At 41.1% G+C, this 17,257-nt stretch overlaps 1 protein-coding gene across 4 annotated transcripts in view; it reads left to right on the top strand.

The window, feature by feature from the left end:
• Window positions 1-17,257, top strand: part of TMEM62 (transmembrane protein 62) — a 42,511-nt gene that overhangs the window by 8,476 nt on the left and 16,778 nt on the right. For all 4 annotated transcript variants that reach the window (XM_084776312.1, XM_084776311.1, XM_084776310.1 and 1 more), the window contains 7 exons: window positions 137-274; window positions 1,735-1,780; window positions 7,657-7,798; window positions 10,564-10,688; window positions 11,017-11,139; window positions 13,737-13,892; window positions 17,030-17,189. In XM_084776312.1, coding sequence (XP_084632438.1) covers window positions 235-274; window positions 1,735-1,780; window positions 7,657-7,798; window positions 10,564-10,688; window positions 11,017-11,139; window positions 13,737-13,892; window positions 17,030-17,189 — 792 coding nt within the window. In that variant the 5' untranslated portion in view covers window positions 137-234. The remainder of the gene's footprint in view (window positions 1-136; window positions 275-1,734; window positions 1,781-7,656; window positions 7,799-10,563; window positions 10,689-11,016; window positions 11,140-13,736; window positions 13,893-17,029; window positions 17,190-17,257) is intronic.

Genomic DNA, 17,257 nt, shown 5'->3' with positions numbered 1-17,257 from the left:
AAACCCTGTCTCGAAAAACAAAACAAAACAAAACAAAACAAAAAAAGAATTTGTGTTCTCTCAGCAAGCTTGTTTGTTTGTTTGAGGCCCCTGGAGTTTATTTTACATTTCAGATCAATTCTGTGCAAACCCACAGGAGACCTGACAGATGCCAAAACAAAGGAACGCTTGGGATCCAGACAACATGAGGTAGAATGGCAAACTTACCAGAGAATTCTGAAGAAGACGAGAGTCATGGAAAAAACCAAGTGGCTGGACATCAAAGGAAATCATGGTAAAGGCCAAGAGCAGAATAGAATAATATAAACACGCACGTGTGCGTGCATATGTGTGTGTGTGTTATAAAATAGGAAATCGTAACATAAGCTTAGATCTAGTGAGGGCCACATCTCTTATGCACAGCTTAACATATTGTATTAAAACTTCAGAGGCAGGTGTATTTCTGTGAGTTCGGGACCAGCCTGGCCTACAAAGTGAGTCTGGGACAGCCAAGGCTGCACAGAGAAACCCTGTCTTGGAAAAACAAAACAAAACAAAAATACCCAATAGATTCAGAGACAGGTGTATTTCTGTGAGTTTGAGGCCAGCCTAGTTTATATAGCAAATTCTAGTCCAGCCAGCTATGTAGCAAGACCCTGTTTCAAAAAAGAAACAAAGAAACCCCCAAACATTGAGGAAAGTTGGTATGGCATTTTCTTCTTTACATGGGAGGAAGAGTTCAGAAATTCTTGTGGGTAAATGTTTAAAATGGTAACATAAATAAAATAAAAATAAAAACAACTTGACAGGGGCTGAAGAGATGGCTCAGTAGTTAAGAGCACTGGCTGCTTTTTCAGAGGTCCAGAGTTCAATTCCCAGCATCCACATGGCAGCTGACAACTGTTTGTAACTCCATTTCTAGGGGATCTGATACCCTCACACCAATGCACATAAAATAAAAATAAAAACCCTACATTGAGTTACCATATATATGACATTCAGGAAAAGGTGAAACTATAGGCAGGTGACAGGTTGTGGTTGCCAGAGTTAGGAACAGGAGGAGAAACTGATTTTAATGGCATTAAGAAAAATTGGGTGTGATCGAACTGCTCCGTATTTTTATGTGGTCAAATACTATGGATTTGTCAAAATCTATAGGTCTGAGAATATAGCTCAGTTAGTTGGTAGAGTGCTTACCTAGTATGCCTAATGCACTTGGTTTGATCCCCAAAACCGTATACTGGATGTAGTGGCATTCCTGAGGTAGAGGCTAGAGCATCACAGACAGATGCAAAGTCATTCTCTCTAGCATAGGGAGTTCCGGGCCAGCCTGGACTAGAGACTCTGTTTAGAAACACTTGTTATGGTTGTGTAGATCAGGCATGGATTTCTTTCTTTCTGACTCTATAATCCCAGGATTAAAACAGCAGCAACAAGACAGGTATGTTAGCACCTGCCTGTCCTCTCAGCACTAGGTAGGGTGAGGCAGGATGGCCAAGACGAGCTGCCTAGCAAGTTCCAGTTAAGTAGCAACAACAGTCTAGTCCTAGAACTTTCAACTTGACTTTTTCTGAATAAAATCACAATGCATCTGCTTTCCTTTAGTGTGCTTGATACATTAAAACTTCCAGATAATCTGAGTTCAATGAAATTACTGTTTTTATAATATGCAGTTGAGTGTTACTTTGCTATTTAAAGTGTTACAGAAAGTGATGAATGTTTGCTTTTTTTTTTCTTTTTTTTTTTTTTTTTTAGATGCATATAACATTCCAAGTCTGGAGAGCATCACCAATTATTACAGGTACCTAAAGATGAACAATACCAACTACTACATAGTCAAAAGGAGGGTACAATCTATCCAATGAAATGAAACAGGGTTTCTCTGCCTTGTAACTCACTCTGTAGCCCAGGCTGGCCTTGAACTCAGATATCTATCTGCCTCTGCCTTCCAAGTGCTGGGATAAAAGGCATGTGCCACCACCACCACCACCACCTAGCTGAATAAAATAATTTTTAACATGAAATTTCTGTATAAAGAACTTTGGATAATTTAGAAAATGAGGGGTGTGTGTGTGTGTGTGTGTATTACAATCAGTCCTTTTTAAAAAAATACTTTTCTCTGCTTTGATACTTTTTGGATTTTGCTCTGTCACCCAGGTTGATCTAAAACTTGTAATTTTCCTTCCTGCCGTTGCCTCATATGTACTAAGAGTATAGACTTGAGCCGTCATGCCTGGCTCTCTCTTTCCTATTCCTTTATTTATTTGAAATAGAGTCTCACTATATAGATCAGGCAGGGATGGTCTGGAACTCACAGAGATCTGCCTGCCTCTACCTTGGGAATGCTAGGATTAGGAGTGTGTGCCACCATGCCCAGCTTCCTTTAATTCCTTTAGTTGAAGTTGGTACATAGTTGAAGTGTTTAGATCAGAGCTTGTAGAACTGGACTGCTGAGGCCAGTGGCTTTCCAAGTACTGAGATATTAATTCTGTCAGCCCCTGGAGTGGCCACAGAGATCTGTGGTCACCCATGGCTGTTTTATCCATTCATCTGATTAATATAAGCATTACCTTTTCTTTATGTATTGTGTATGACTTGCCAAGGAACCTCAGTGGTAGAAGCAGTCTCTAGTTTCAGTGTGTTGGGATGCTTCTTATGTTTGCAATTTCCCTTTCAGCTCTAAGGTATTGAGGCGTGGTCTGCTCTGTCATTTAATCAAGTGCTAAGAATTGGTTAGGAGCTCTTCACTAGTTGGGTGGTCTCTGGGATAGTAGAGCCCAGCATAGGACAGACACAGAGACAGCCTTATAAAAAGAGTGGAGACGTTCTTTTTCTTTCTTTCTCTTTTTGGTGTTGTTTGTTTGTTTTGAGAAAGGGTCTCACTGTATAACCCTGGATATCTTGGAACTCACTCAGTTGAGCAGGCTAGCCTCGAACTCAGAGATTCACTTGCCTCTGCCTCCTGAGTGCTGGGATGAAAGTGTTGCACCACCACCCAGCTGAGTACAGATGGGTTCTTAGTGATGGGTTATAGTTGCAAGTCTATTCCATTTGTTTTCAAACTTGAGTGTGCAGAATAGTTGCCAGGGATATATTTTTAATAAAATGCTGAGGCTTTCCTCCAGGTTTTCATTGTTGTGCTGGGTATTGAACCCAGGGCCTTGTGCAAACTTGCAATGGTGATGCACACATTTAATCCTAGAGGTAGAGGCAGAGGCAGAGACAGAGGTAGAGGATCTCTCTGATTTTTGAGACCAGCCTGGTCTGCATAGTGAGTTCCAGGAAAGTTAGAGCAACATAGTGAGACCGTGTCTGGAAAGAAGAAAGTAAGGTTAACATCAGATACTTAGACACTGTATTCAAGTAGTTAATTTATTTGACAGATTTTTTTTAAAAGTTCAGTATAGACATTGAACCCAAGGCCTTGATTATGTTAGGCAAGTATTTACCACTGAGCAACATCCTCAGCCCAAGGCAGTGTTTCTTTCTTTTTTTTAGACTATATAGTACAACCTTGGCTGACCTGGAACTCAATATGTGGATCAGACAGGCCTCTCCTAAGTCCAAGACAGATTTTAATGTGCCAAAAATGTAAGAAATAGCAATACTTAAAGATCACCATGTACTGAGCAGTAGCAAAAGCAAATTAAGCAAAAACAAACAAAACAAAACAAAAACAACAAAAAACCCAAATGTAATTTCTAATGTGTAATAAAATGCTGAAATAGAAAGTTTTTAAATTACCAAGAAGAAGAGCAATAAAACTAGTTCACCTTGTTTAAATTATTTTGTCTAATTGTTTGTTTGTGTGTTTATGTGTTTGTTTGTTTTGGGAGAGGGCCTCACTGTGTAGCCTTGGCTGGCCTGGAACTCATAGAGATCTGCCTGTCTCTGCCTCCTGAGTGCTGAGATTAAATGCATACACCACAACACCTGGCTTTAATTTTGTTTTTAGGGCCCTATGTGGCCCAGGCTGGCCTTGAACAACTGATCCTTCTGCCCCAATCTCCAAGATCTGAGATAACAGGAGTTACTTGGTGTGTGTAATGTAAGTGTATGTTATGTGTGTTTGGCATGTAGTGGTGAAAGTTTTTCAGCGACAATCTTCCTCTATCATTCTACACCCTGAGTTTTGAAACAGTCTCTCACTGAACTCCGACATCACCAGTTGGTTAGAGCAGCTGGCTAACAAGCTCCAGACACTCTCCTATCTCCACTCTCCCAGCACTGGGGTTACAGGCACATGCCAGCTAGCTCAGCTTTTAAGTGGGTGTTGGGGATCCAAATCAGGTCCTCATGATTGTGAGGCAGGCATTTGGTAACTGAGCCATCATTTTCCAGCCCTCCCCCCACCTTTTTTTCTAGGGGAGGTAGGCTTCCTGCTCTGAAGCCTAGACTGGCCTCAAAGGTAGGATCCTCAGGAGAGCTCAGATTACAAACAGGCCACATAATGGCCAGCTAGCTTGGAAAAATTTTTGACTATTTATTATAATGTTTATGATAATGTATTTACTTTATATTTGATGTCTATTCTTGCTTAAATATAGCTTTAAATGTGTACATTAAAATTTGAAAGTTTGTTTCTAAGTCTTAAGTATTAAGCTATTATGTAAGACACTTAGATAAAAGATACTATTTTTTAATAAGGTTCTGAAATTTGAATAACATAGGTGTGCCTCTGAGGGCGTCCCTGCAGGTGTCATAGAGGGAAGCGAACCACATGAAGAGATAAGAATGAAAACCTCGTGCAGATTGACTTTGTCAACCTGGATCAGACTTTGGAGAGTTTAATGCCAGGCAGTTCATTGTCAGCATATTTAAAATCAGGTTAAGCCAGGTAGTGGTGGCGCCTGCCTTTAATCCTAGCACTCGGGAGGCAAAGGCAGGTGGATTTCTGTGAGTTCGAAGCCAGCTTGGTCTACAAAGTGAGTCCAGGGCAGCCAAGGTTACATAAAGAAACCCTGTCTCAAAAAACTAAAAAAAAAAAAAAAAAAAAAAGAATAAAATCAGTATAATTTGGGGGAAAGTTTCTAGGCAATAATCAGTCCAACCAGCCCAATTCCAGGTGCACAATAAAGCGTAAGGTGTGACCACATAGAGACTCTTTTACAGAGTACATGTGACCATGAGGGTTGGGTCCACAGATAACAGGCCTAGAAAAGTACATGTGACATCCCCCTTAAGGATGGGTGATGGTCTAGGGAGGAAGAGTCTGGAATTTTGATGAGATCTGTCCCTTCAGATAGCAAAAAGGTCACCAGGTTGTTAGCAGCTTCCACTCTCAGCTTTCTGGGTGGGCTGCAGGCATCTGGTCTCACCTCCCACACAGGCGTTAGCGCTGTGTTGCTGACTCTCCTGGTTCTCCAGTGCGTCTCTGTGAGTACAAGGACCTCTGCACCCCCACTGTACCTCCAGGGGAGTCTGTGCTTCCTTTTTTGTTTATTCAATAAATAATGGTACTAGCACATCCTTCCCACTCTTCTCCCTCCAACTTCATGGATACCTGAACGTGCTTGATACCTAAGGTACTGAGGACTTTCATTATCGGATGTGGATACTGTATATGTCACCAGTATATAATTTAGAAACACAGGATTCTAAACTAACAGTTTCCTCTTAGCTTGATGATTTACCTTGAAAGCCTTTCTTACAGAATGAGCTTCTTTAGGCCCATTTCAGGAAGTAAAATCCTTCTGTATCTCCCCATATCAAGGCTTCTAGACTTCTGATATGTACGAAGTAACCTCTCACTATTTTTTTTTCCTCTTTTGCCACGCTAGGTATCCAATCCAAGGCTTGCTACCATTGAACTACATTGCTAATCCTCATTGAAGTTTTATTTATTTGTTTGTTTATTGATTTTTTTTTCTGAGACAGAGTTTCTCTGTATAGCCCTGGCTGTGTAGCCACTGTGCCAGGCTGCTGAAGTTTTGTTGTTGTCGTTGTTTACTTAATTAATGTTATTTGTGTGTATGAGTGTTTTGTCTGCATGGACATTTGTGTACCATGTGCACACTTGATGCTTTACAGAGGTCAGAAGAAGGAGTAAAAATTACACGGAGATGGAGCTACAGGAAGCTGTGAGTCACCACATAGGTGCTAATAGTTGAGGTACGAGCATTGGAGTACAGGTGCTTGTGGACTCCAGAAGGGCAGGTTGGCTCCTCTGTGGCTGCTGTAACTGGCTCTAGTGAGACGCTTGGCACAAGTGCTGGGCCCTGACTAGGCTCCTCCACAAGACCAGTCTGGTTTAGTTTTTCGAGATTTCTCTGTGTATCCTTGCCTGTCCTGGACTTGCTTTGTAGACCAGGCTGGCCTTGAACTCACAGAGATCTGCCTGCCTCTGCCTTCCAAGTGCTGCACTCTAAATCACTGAGCCATTTGCTCTAGTCCCGACTGACATTTTTAGAGATTGATAAGTAACAGCTCACTGGACTCTGATTTGTTTCTTTGTGAATGTTTATGGGACTGTTTAAAATAGTCACCACCACCACTTTGGTGACTCTGTGTTTTGTCCTGGATTCATCAATTTACATGAGTCCTTGGAGATAATGAGAGAAAAATGTTGAAATATAACCCTTTGTGGGCACGTAGTTTAGTGAATTTCTCTTTTAGATCAGAAAAAAAAATTTTTTTTTAATGGAAACGATCTGGTGTGATGTTTAGAACATTTCTTTTTCTTTTTTTTTTTTTTTAAGCTCAGAGACAATTTTGTTATGGTTTAAAAGAAAAACACTCAGGGCAGGCAGGCTGTAAATCTCAGCAGTTGCCTGGAAGAATATGGAAAAAGGAGGAAAAAGCCATGCCATTTAGGCCTCTGTGATGGTCAGACACATGGTGGACACATTCGGATGATGGGGAAGTGAACATTAGAGAAAGAGTCAGGAATCCCAAGGATCAGGAAGAGCATCCTTAGGTTCTGGCCAGCATCCAAAGGAAAGAGACTAAGAAAGGAAATGGAGGCCAGATGTGGTGGCTCATGCCTTTAATCCCAGCACTCGGGAGATGGAGGTAGATGGACTGCTGTGAGTTCGAGGCCAGCCTGATCTACAAAGAGAGTCCAGATCAACTGAGACGACACAAAAAACCAAAACAACCAAAAAAAAAAAAAAAAGAAAAAAAAAAAGAAAAGAAAAAAGGAAAGTTGTACATTTCTGACCCAGGGCTTCAGTCAGGCAGATGATGGCTCCTAGTGATTGCACTGAGCATTGGGAATCCTAGGAAGCAAAAGTACAGTTATCTCATTAAAGAAGAAATTATCCCAAAGTCAGATATGGTGGCCCATGCCTTCAATCCTAGCACTTAGAGGCAGAGGCAGGTGGAGCTCTGAGTTTGAGACCAGCCTGGTCTGCAGAGTGAGTTCCAGGACAGCCAGGGGTGAGAAACAGTGAGATCCTGTCTAAAGAACAAACAAACAAATAAAAAACACCCCAAACAAGCAAACAAATAAATAGTGGGGAAGCATTTTAGCATGGCTTAAAATGACTCTGCCTTCCCAGGGGTGGTCCCTTGGATAGATGACTGACCCCACCCAGCTGAAATGTTTGCCTTCTGTCTGGGCCAGAGAATCTGTTCTCTTGTCTGGAAGGAGTTTTCTCGTAATGAGCTTTACAACTGTTCTAACATGAAAGTCACTCTGAACTCCTGCACTAAAGCCTTCCTGCCTGTATTTTCTAGGAAGTACTCTGCTGTGCGTAAGGACGGCTCTTTCCACTATGTCCACAGCACTCCCTTTGGCAACTACTCTTTCATCTCTGTGGATGCCACCCAGAGGCCAGGGCCTAAGAGACCCTATAATTTCTTTGGAATTTTAGATGAGGTATGACTTGAAATGTTCACTTCCTTTTGGAGCTTACTTGTTTTTGTTTTTTATTGAACATATTTGGATCATTTAGTTATCTTAAGTAACCATGTTCTTATCTAGAGATGCTCAAGAAAATTTGTACTGTGGTTACAAACGTGTCTAGAAGCTACTAGCTACTACAGAATTGTTACTACTGTCACTATTCTTATCCCAAAAGTTGAGAAGGAAGCACTTCACTTTATATATATATTTAGCAAACATTTTTTAAAATGCATATTAAATATAGGATGCATTCAGCAAGCTACAGAGCATATAGCTTGGTATACTATATGCTATATTGTTAAATCCCCATAATTGCCAATACTAATTAGTGGTCTATATTTTTTCTAATAAGAGAACAACTCAAGCATTTTGGCAAAGCTAAGTGAAAAATTGTCATTTATAAAGGCATGTCTGAGAGTCTCATGCTATGTCTCAGTACAGCAGGTGCCAGCCAGTTCCTTATCTGATGAGCACATGTTCTTACATGAGACACATGTGCCTGGTTATACGTGATAAGACCCAGTAAGGCCCTGAGTGTTTCATCCATTGCTAGAGCATGAGGTCAGAATAGAAACAAACTATAGTGAGTATACCAAGGGCTGAAAGAGGTCCTGAGTTATGTGAAGGTTCTAGAGATTAAAAAACACAGGATAAGTTATATTTTGTTTCCTAATTACCAAGTGCCTTAAGTGAGCTGGTGAATTTATAGTTAATTTTTTTTCTTAGAATAGAGTCTTAAATCTTAAATGCATAGATCACATACATAAAAAGCAGTTGTACTGTTACCTAATGCAGAATCCCTGGTCTTTTGTTATTATTTTAGATTTATTTATTTTGTCTTATATGTATGAATGTTTTGCCTGCATGTATGTATGTGCACTATGTACATGCAATGCCCATGGGAGCCAGAAGAGGGTGTCCCATCTTCTGGAACTGTTACAAATGGTTGTGAACCATCCTGTGGGTGCTGGTAACTGAGCCCAGGTCCCCTTCAAGTGCAATAAGTGCACTTAGCCACTGAGCATCTGTCCAGCTTCTTAGTCTTCTTAGCCTTACCCCAGTTTACCAAATCAGAAATCCTGAGGGTAAGGCCCAGAAATTCACTGTTGTATGTATGTTACAGATACTATAAATGTATATTATGTATGTGCAAATTATGATTTGAAGTCATGGTCATGGGGTGTTTTACATATAGTAAAATACACTCATTTTAAGTGTTTGAAGAATTTGCAAATGTGTTTGCTGTTTTAACTTTCATTCAGTCAAGCCTTAGGACATGTCTACCACCCTAGAAAGTTTTCTTTCTAAAGGGTCCACCTTTAGAAGTGATTGGTTTTCTTTTTTTCTTTCTGGGATTAAAGGCATGAACCACCACGCCTGGCTTAAACATCTTTTTTTTTTTTAAAGATTTTATTTAATTTTATATGTATGAATGCTCTATCAGCATAAACACCTGCATCTTAGAAGAGGACATCAGATTTCAGTGTAGATGGTTGTAAGCCGCCATGTGGTTGCTGGGAAGTAATTGGTTTTCTATCAGCACAGTTTTATTTACTCTAAACTCTTAGGTAAACATAATCATATAGTATGCACTCTTGGGTTTGACTTGTTAATCTCAGTGTGATGTTTCTGAAATGTATATATGTGGCTGTATCCAGTAGCAGTTTTTCCCTTTTTACTGCTGAGTAGTATTCCATTGTGTGGCATATTATACTTTGTTGGAGTTTCTTTTTTTCTTTTCTTTTTTTTTCTTTTTCTTTCTTTCTTTTTTTGTTTTTGTTTTTGTTTTGTTTTGTTTTTTTAAGACTGGGTTTCTCTGTGTAGCCTTGGCTGTCCTGGACTTGCTTTGTAGACTAGGCCAGCCTTGAACTCACAGCAATCCTCCTTCCTCTGTCTCTGCCTCCCAAGTGCTGGGATTAAAAGCGGTCACCACCACACCTGGCTCTTATGTTTGACTGTTATCAGTACTGCTGTTAAAAATACTTAGGTTTGGGCTGGAGAGATGGCTCAGTGGTTAAGAGCACTGTCTGCTCTTCCAGAGGTCCTGAGTTCAATTCCCAGCAACCACATGGTGGCTCACAACCATCTATAATGTGATCTGATATCCTCTTCTGGCCTGTAGATGTACATGCAGGCAGAGCACTGTATACATAATAATAATAAATAAATCTTTTTAAAAAAAGAATACTTAGGTTTGTCTGTGGACATATAATATGTAAATGTTTTAGCATTTTGGCTTAATGTCTCTTAAAAATTGTGATAAAGTAACGCACAAAGCTAAAAGGATTAGTTGTCTCATTAAGGGGATAAGTAGTTTTCCCGTTGCTGACACGGTGGATTGAACCTGGGGCCTCATGCGTGCTACTAGGCAAAAGCTCTACCCCTGAGCCACATCCCTGGCTTTGAAAAGATAAGTAACTTATTCTTCAGTTTTTTATACATGAAATTCATGGAGTGCTTACCCGGCATACCACAGTCATCTTAGACTCAAATGGACTATAAGGTAAATTCATGGAGTGCTTACCCTGCATACCACAGTCATCTTAGACTCAAATGGACTATAAGGTAAATGAAGACAGTTTCAAACCGACAGCAATCCGGTCATTACCTAATAGAATTGGAGCCACAGAGACAATGTGATTATTGTTATAAACTTTAGGGGAAATGTTTAACCTGTTGGCACTGGATTTTAGCCTGAGCCCCAGTTTAAAGATCCCTCTGTTTTTCTCCCATTTCAGAAACAGATGGAGGAACTCTTATCATTCTCTAAGAAAAGTAGTCAGAGCAACCAGTCAATTTGGTTTGGACACTTTACAACATCTACCATCCTGTCTCCATCCCCAGGGATCCGGACAGTAATGAGGTGAGACAGACTGTTTCTGGTCATGGTCATTTCCTATTGCTGAGCCCACTTGCTTTTCTGAAGAGAGTTTCTTTTCTTTCTTTCTTTCTTTCTTTTTTTGTTTTTGTTTGTTTTGTTCTGTCTTGTTTTGTTTTCAAGACAGGGTTTCTCTGTATAATAGTGCTGGCTATTCTAGACTAGGCTGGCCTCAAAATCACAAAGATCCATCTGCCTTTGCCTCTCGAGTGCTGGGATTAAAGGCGTGCGCCACCATGCCTGGCTTGAAGAGAGTTTCTTATTAATTTGGCATGCATCTGTTCACTCATCCTGTTCATTTTTCATTGTTTAGTTCGGCCACAGCTTACTTGTGTGGGCACCTCCATACGCTGGGGGGGCTGATGCCTGTGCTGCACACGCGTCACTTCACAGGCACTTTGGAACTTGAGGTGGCAGACTGGAAAGACAACAGAAGGTAAGGAAACACCCCAGCAAATGACATTTACTCAGATCTTGTTAAAACAGTGACACTTTCTTATTGTTATGATGGGTGGTCCCAAGAAAAATGTGTGATAATTCTGTTATTTTAGAGGACAGTTCTCATTGGGTAACCCAGGCTAATCTTTAATCCTTCTGCCTCAGACTCCCAACTGCTGGGATTGCAGGTGTACAGCAACCCCGATTCAGTAATTGTTCTTTTAAAGTAATGTGTGTGTGTGTGTCTATTTCTTTGCTTGTTGCTATGATAAAATGCTGACAAGACTAAGTAAGGGAGAAAGAGCTTATTCTGGCTCCCAGTTCAAGGGACAGTCCAGCATGACAAGGACACCAAGGCAGCAGGAGTCTGAAGCAGCCAGTCACATCACATCCACAGTCAGGAACAGAGTGCAGGGCAGAACGCTCAGCTCTTATGTCATCTTGATCCCTGCCAGGCATGGTACCCACAGTGGGGTGGGCGGGGGGTTCTTCCTATGTCACTTAACAAAATCAAAATATTCCCCCACAGGCACATGCCCAGAAACTCATCTCAGGTGACCCTAGGTACTGTCCAGCTATCAGTTAATGTGTATCTGACAATCTTTTCCGTTACATAATACCTTGTTATAAAAGTGAATTTTTAAAATTAATTACTATTTTAAAAAAAGATTTATTTATTATTATGTATACAGTGCTCTGCCTGCACACATACCTGCAGGCCAGAAGAGGGCATCAGATCACATTAGCGATGCCATGTGGTTGCTGGGAATTGAACTCAGGACCTCTGGAAGAGCACGCAGTGCCCTTCACCTCTGAGCAATGTCTCCAGCCCCTATTTATTTATTTATTTATTTATTTATCTATTTACTTATTTATTGATTTATTTTTGGTTTTTTGAGACAGGGTTTCTCTGTATAGCCTTGGCTGTCCTGGACTCACTTTGTAGACTTGTAAATCAGGCTGGCCTCAGACTCACAGTGATCCACCTGTCTCTGCCTCCCCAGTGCTGGGATTAAAGGCATGTGCCACCACCACCTGGCAAGGCAGGGTTTTTCTGTGTAACCAAGCCCTGGCTGTCCTAGAACTCAGAGATCTGCCTGCCCCTGCCTCCCAGGTGGGCATGTGCCACCACATCTGGCTTATTTTTAATTTTTTAATTAGATATATTCATTTAAAAATATTTATTTATTTATTGTGTGTACAATGCGCTGCTTCATGTACCCCTGCATGCCAACAGAGGGCACCAGATCTCATTATAGATGGTTGTGAGCCACTTGGACCTTTGGAAGAGCAGGCAGTGCTCTTAACCACTGAGCTATCTCTCCAACCCATATTCATTTTATTTTACGTGAATGTTTTGCATGCATGTATATATATATGCACCGTGTACATGATTAGTGCCTGTAGAAGTCAGAAGAGGGGACAGATCTTTTGGAACTGGAGTTTGGGATGGTTATAAACTGTTGTGTGGGTGCTGGGAACCGAACCCAGGACTTCTGCAAGAGCAGCCAGTACACTTAACCACTAAGCCATCTCAACAGCCACTATAGCAATGACGTTTACCATCCTTATGCCATGTAAATTTTAAGACACTTGCATTGGAAAGAATTCCTGTCTTTCTTTTTTTCTTTTAAGGCACTCTCTCAGTACATAGGCCCTAGCTAGCCTGATACTGGCTTTGTAGACTAGGCTGATCTAGAAATCGTAGTAGTCATTTTACCTGTGCTTCCTGAGAGAGTGCTTCACTCTGCAGCCCAGCCTAGCCTAGAACTTACTATTTAGCCTAGGCTAGCCTCAAACTTGCCATCCTCTTGACTCATCTTTCAAGGGCTGAGTTTTCAGATATGAGCCACCACAACGGGGCTTTAAACTCCAGTGTTTACAAGAGTTTAACAATGTCCAAATCTCACCATTAAAAGCATTGTATTGGTGCGGGCTGGTCTGTGAACCAAACTTTCCGACTCACTGGGACTGGAACTTTTTTCTCTTGGATGCTGTGCCAGCCATCTAGGTATTCATTACCTCGCCAGAACCCAGCAGATCCGCCAGGTGGGAAGGCAGAGCAGCAGGAAAGAGAAAAGGAAGGCGGCAACATTACCTTATAGCAATTCAGCATGTTAAAAGCCCTAGTTTTGTGGGTTTTACTTTTTATCTGTGTTTTACTTTTAAGCTCTACACACCCCCAACTTTGAGAAAGGCTCTCGTGTAGCTCAGGCTAGCCTTGAACTCACGATCTAGGCAAGGATAGCCATGAACCTGATCCTCCTGCCTCCACCTCCTGAGTGTTGGGTTACAGGTGTGTGCCTCACAGCTGACTTAGGCTAGGCAAGGACTCCACCGGCTCAGCCGCGTCCTCAGCCCACCTTCAGGCTTAGTGTAAGAAGTAACTGAATTCAGCCGGGCGTGGTGGTGCACGCCTTTAATCCCAGCACTCGGGAGGCAGAGGCAGGCGGATCGCTGTGAGTTCGAGGCCAGCCTGGTCTACAAAGCGAGCCCAGGACAGCCAAGGCTGCACAGAGAAACCCTGTCTCAAAAAACCAAAAAAAAAAAAAAAAAAGAAGTAACTGAATTCCCTTACTCTCCTTTGGCCTCCAGGTACCGGATCTTTGCCTTTGACCACGACCTCTTTAGCTTTGCAGATGTAACCTTTGACAAGTGGCCTGTGGTTCTTATCACCAATCCTAAATCACTCCTCTATAGTTGTGCTAAACATGAGCCACTAGAAAGGCTCTTCCATTCAACACACATCAGGTATGTTTTAATGTTTCAGAATTTACTTTCAGCTTGATATGGATAAAAAATAAGTTGTGATGTGAAAGCTAGGGAGGTCCCGCTTTTGTTTTTTTCAACAGTGTAAACATATAAAATGTTCCCTATTTCATTCCCATTCAGTATACATATTTATGTATTTGTGTGCATATATTATATATACATATATGTATATATGTGCATGTATTATACACAGACATGTATAGTTTCAGTGTTGGGACTTGAAACAGGGTCTCATGCATGTCAGACATGTCTTCTACCACTCTTTCTAGCCCCCAAAATGTTTGTTTGTTTGTTTGTTTGTTTGTTTTTTGAGACAGGGTTTCTCTGTGTATCCCTGGCTGTCCTGGATTTCCTTGGTAGACCAGGCTGACCTTGAACTCACAGAGATCTGCCTGCTTCTGCTTCCCAAGTGCTGGGATTACAGGCTCCAAAATGTAATTTTTAAAAGCTGATGAAATCTTTAAAAATCTTCCAAAAACCCAAACCAATCATTATTTTTTGTGTATTTTACTCTAGCATTTCTATCCACATATATTTACACTGTTATAACCATAACATATTTATTTATTTGTATTTGTTAATTATTTGTAGGGCTGGGGACCAAATTAGGGTCTTATATATGTTATAATCCCATCCAGAAAATTACAGACCATCATAAATATAAGGTCAAATGAGAGCCCTTTCTTCAGCCTGAGATGGAGAGCAGGCTCCTGTAGGAGAGTAGGGTTTGTAAAGTCAACAGCACTTATCCCCTAGCAGAGGCCCACAAGTGTCAAGTGTTCCAAAGCTTTCTGTTCGGCTCTTTAAAACAATGGTGCTCCTATATGGTTGTTCCACTCAGCAGGGTGTGCTTGGTGAGGGCTGGGAACACAAGAGGGAGGGAGGGAGAAAGGGAGCAGAAAAAAGGACAGGACAGGGAAACTTTAGGGCTTCTCATGATTCCTGTGAGGCACTGGCTCTGCCACAAGGCTGTGCCTCAGTCCCACATACCCTACTTTTAGAAGTTTGTATTATATGTCAGGATTTTTTTTTTCTGTTTTATTGAATTACCTGCCAAGAGAGCAAAAGTTGTATAATCCTGATGAAATTCAAAATATAATTTATGCATGAATTTGGTGATGTTTGTTAATAGAATTCTAACAAGACATTATTTTTGGGAAAAAATCTTTCAAATGTATAGTCACTTTAAAAATGTTTTTATTTTAAAACATTTAAAATTTAATATGTAGAGCCGGGCGTGGTGGCGCACACCTATAATCCCAGCACTCGGGAGGCAGAGGCAGGTGGATCGCTGTGAGTTCGAGGCCATCCTGGTCTACAAAGTGGATCCAGGACAGCCAAGGCTACACAGAGAAACCCTGTCTCGAAAAACCAAAAAAAAAAAATTAATATGTAACATAATGTTTATATATACATATATATACATACATATATACACACATGTGTATATGTACAAACAGACACACATAAATATATGTATGTATATATTTTTGAGACAGGGTTTCTCTTGTAGCCCTGGCTCTCCTGGCACTTTGCAGACCAGGCTGGCCTTGAACTCACTGAGATCCACCTGCCTCTGCCTTCTGAGTGCTGCACCACCACTGCAATATATATATTTTTTAAAGTTTTATTTTGAAAAGTAATCTAAGCTAGATGTGGTGACTTATGCAATTTCAGCATCAGAGAGGCTGAGGCAGAAAAACAAGCAATCCTCCATAACAACTCTGGGAGAGCACAGCAATGGGATTATAAGTGTGTTTGCCCATCTCTGAAGCGCTGTCATTAGCTCCTAGGTGCACCTTCACATAAGACACATGTCTATGTCACTGTCATCAGAGGGCACAGTCTAAGGGAATTCCTTTCTTCTTTATGCACAGAGAACATACCACAACTTAACTAGTTTGTTGTTTTATTTATGAAATGGTAGGATTGTTCTTATTTGAGGATGAACATTTGGTAAAAGTAGATTCTTCTCTTGCTTGAATTGTTTCTTTTTTCTCCCCCCACCTTTTTTGTTGTTGTTTTGTTTTTTGAGACAAGGTTTCTCTGTATAACAGCCCTGGCTTTCCTGGAATTCACTCTGTATCTGTAGGCCAGGCTGGCCTCCAACTCACAGAGATCCACCTGCCTCTGCCTCCCAAGGGATGAAAGGCGGGCGCCACCATGCCCAGCTTGATTGGTTTGTTAATAATAGTATTGTAGAAGTGGCAGAAATTCCTTAGGAATTAAATTGTTTATTTATTTGTTTGTATTGAGGGAAGGGCATGCAAATGTCATAGCATGCCTGTGGATATCAGAGGACAACTTTTAGGACTTGCCTCTTTTCCTTCCACCATGTAGATTGTCAAGATTGAGCTCATGTCATCAGGCTTATCGAGAAGCCCCTCTGCCCATTCAGCAGCCTCTTGTATGAATGTCGATGGAGATTGCCTGATTATACATTTTTTATTTTTGGAACTAAAAACATTACTTCACCCACCCACCCAGGGTCTCTTTATGCAGCCATGGCTATCCTGGAACTCACTGATAGACCAGGCTGGCCTCTGCCCTAGAGTGCCAAAATGAATGTGATAGCTAGGCTACCATACCTGGCCTGTCATATTTTTAGCAACATCTGGATGTCAGTGCTAGGTATTATCTGAAAGGCCTGGTGGATCAGCTCTGGTTATGGCCTTGCTTTTTCTGGGTAACACACCCGGAATCAAATGAAAGAATTATAGGCTTGCCGTTGGACTATGGGGTATAATATCTACTTGATATTCTCTTCCTAAGAGTAAAACCAGGAATTCAGGAATTTCTTCAGAAAGAATTTTTGGTTCATTCTAGGTAGATTTATCAAAAGAAACTGATTTTTCTTTCGGGAAAATAAAAGAATAGTTTCTGGGCTTGGGATGTAATTCTGTGGTAGAACACTTGCCTAGCATGTCCTTAACATAACACACACACACACAAATAGTTTCTAATTTCTTAGTACTTCATTGCTGAATTGTACAAGGTCTTTGCAGTCACACAGTTCTGCCTGCGTTCATGTGTCCTCAGGTTACAATAGTGTTCTCCTCTATAAAAACAATGTCCTGTACCTAAAGTCATGCGTTTTATATATGCTCTCATTTTAGAGTATTGGCCTTTTCCTTATCCCCCATCACTTCTGTCACTATTGACATTGATGGAGCTAATGTAGGCCAGGCTGCTCATTTGTCTGGCCCTATTTTCATACTGAAGTGGAACCCTAGAAACTACAGTAATGGGACACATACCATAGAAGTATTCGTCCAGGTAAGTTAGCCATTGTTAGTTTGTCCTGTCAGTGATGGGGCTCTTGCCGCATGGGCTCTGATTTAGGT

Source organism: Acomys minous, assembly GCF_964271855.1.
Source record: "Acomys minous genome assembly, chromosome: 3".
Classification (NCBI taxonomy): domain Eukaryota; kingdom Metazoa; phylum Chordata; class Mammalia; order Rodentia; family Muridae; genus Acomys; species Acomys minous.
The sequence above is the reverse complement of the archived record's forward strand: the minus strand, read 5'-3'. Positions and strand labels throughout refer to the sequence as shown.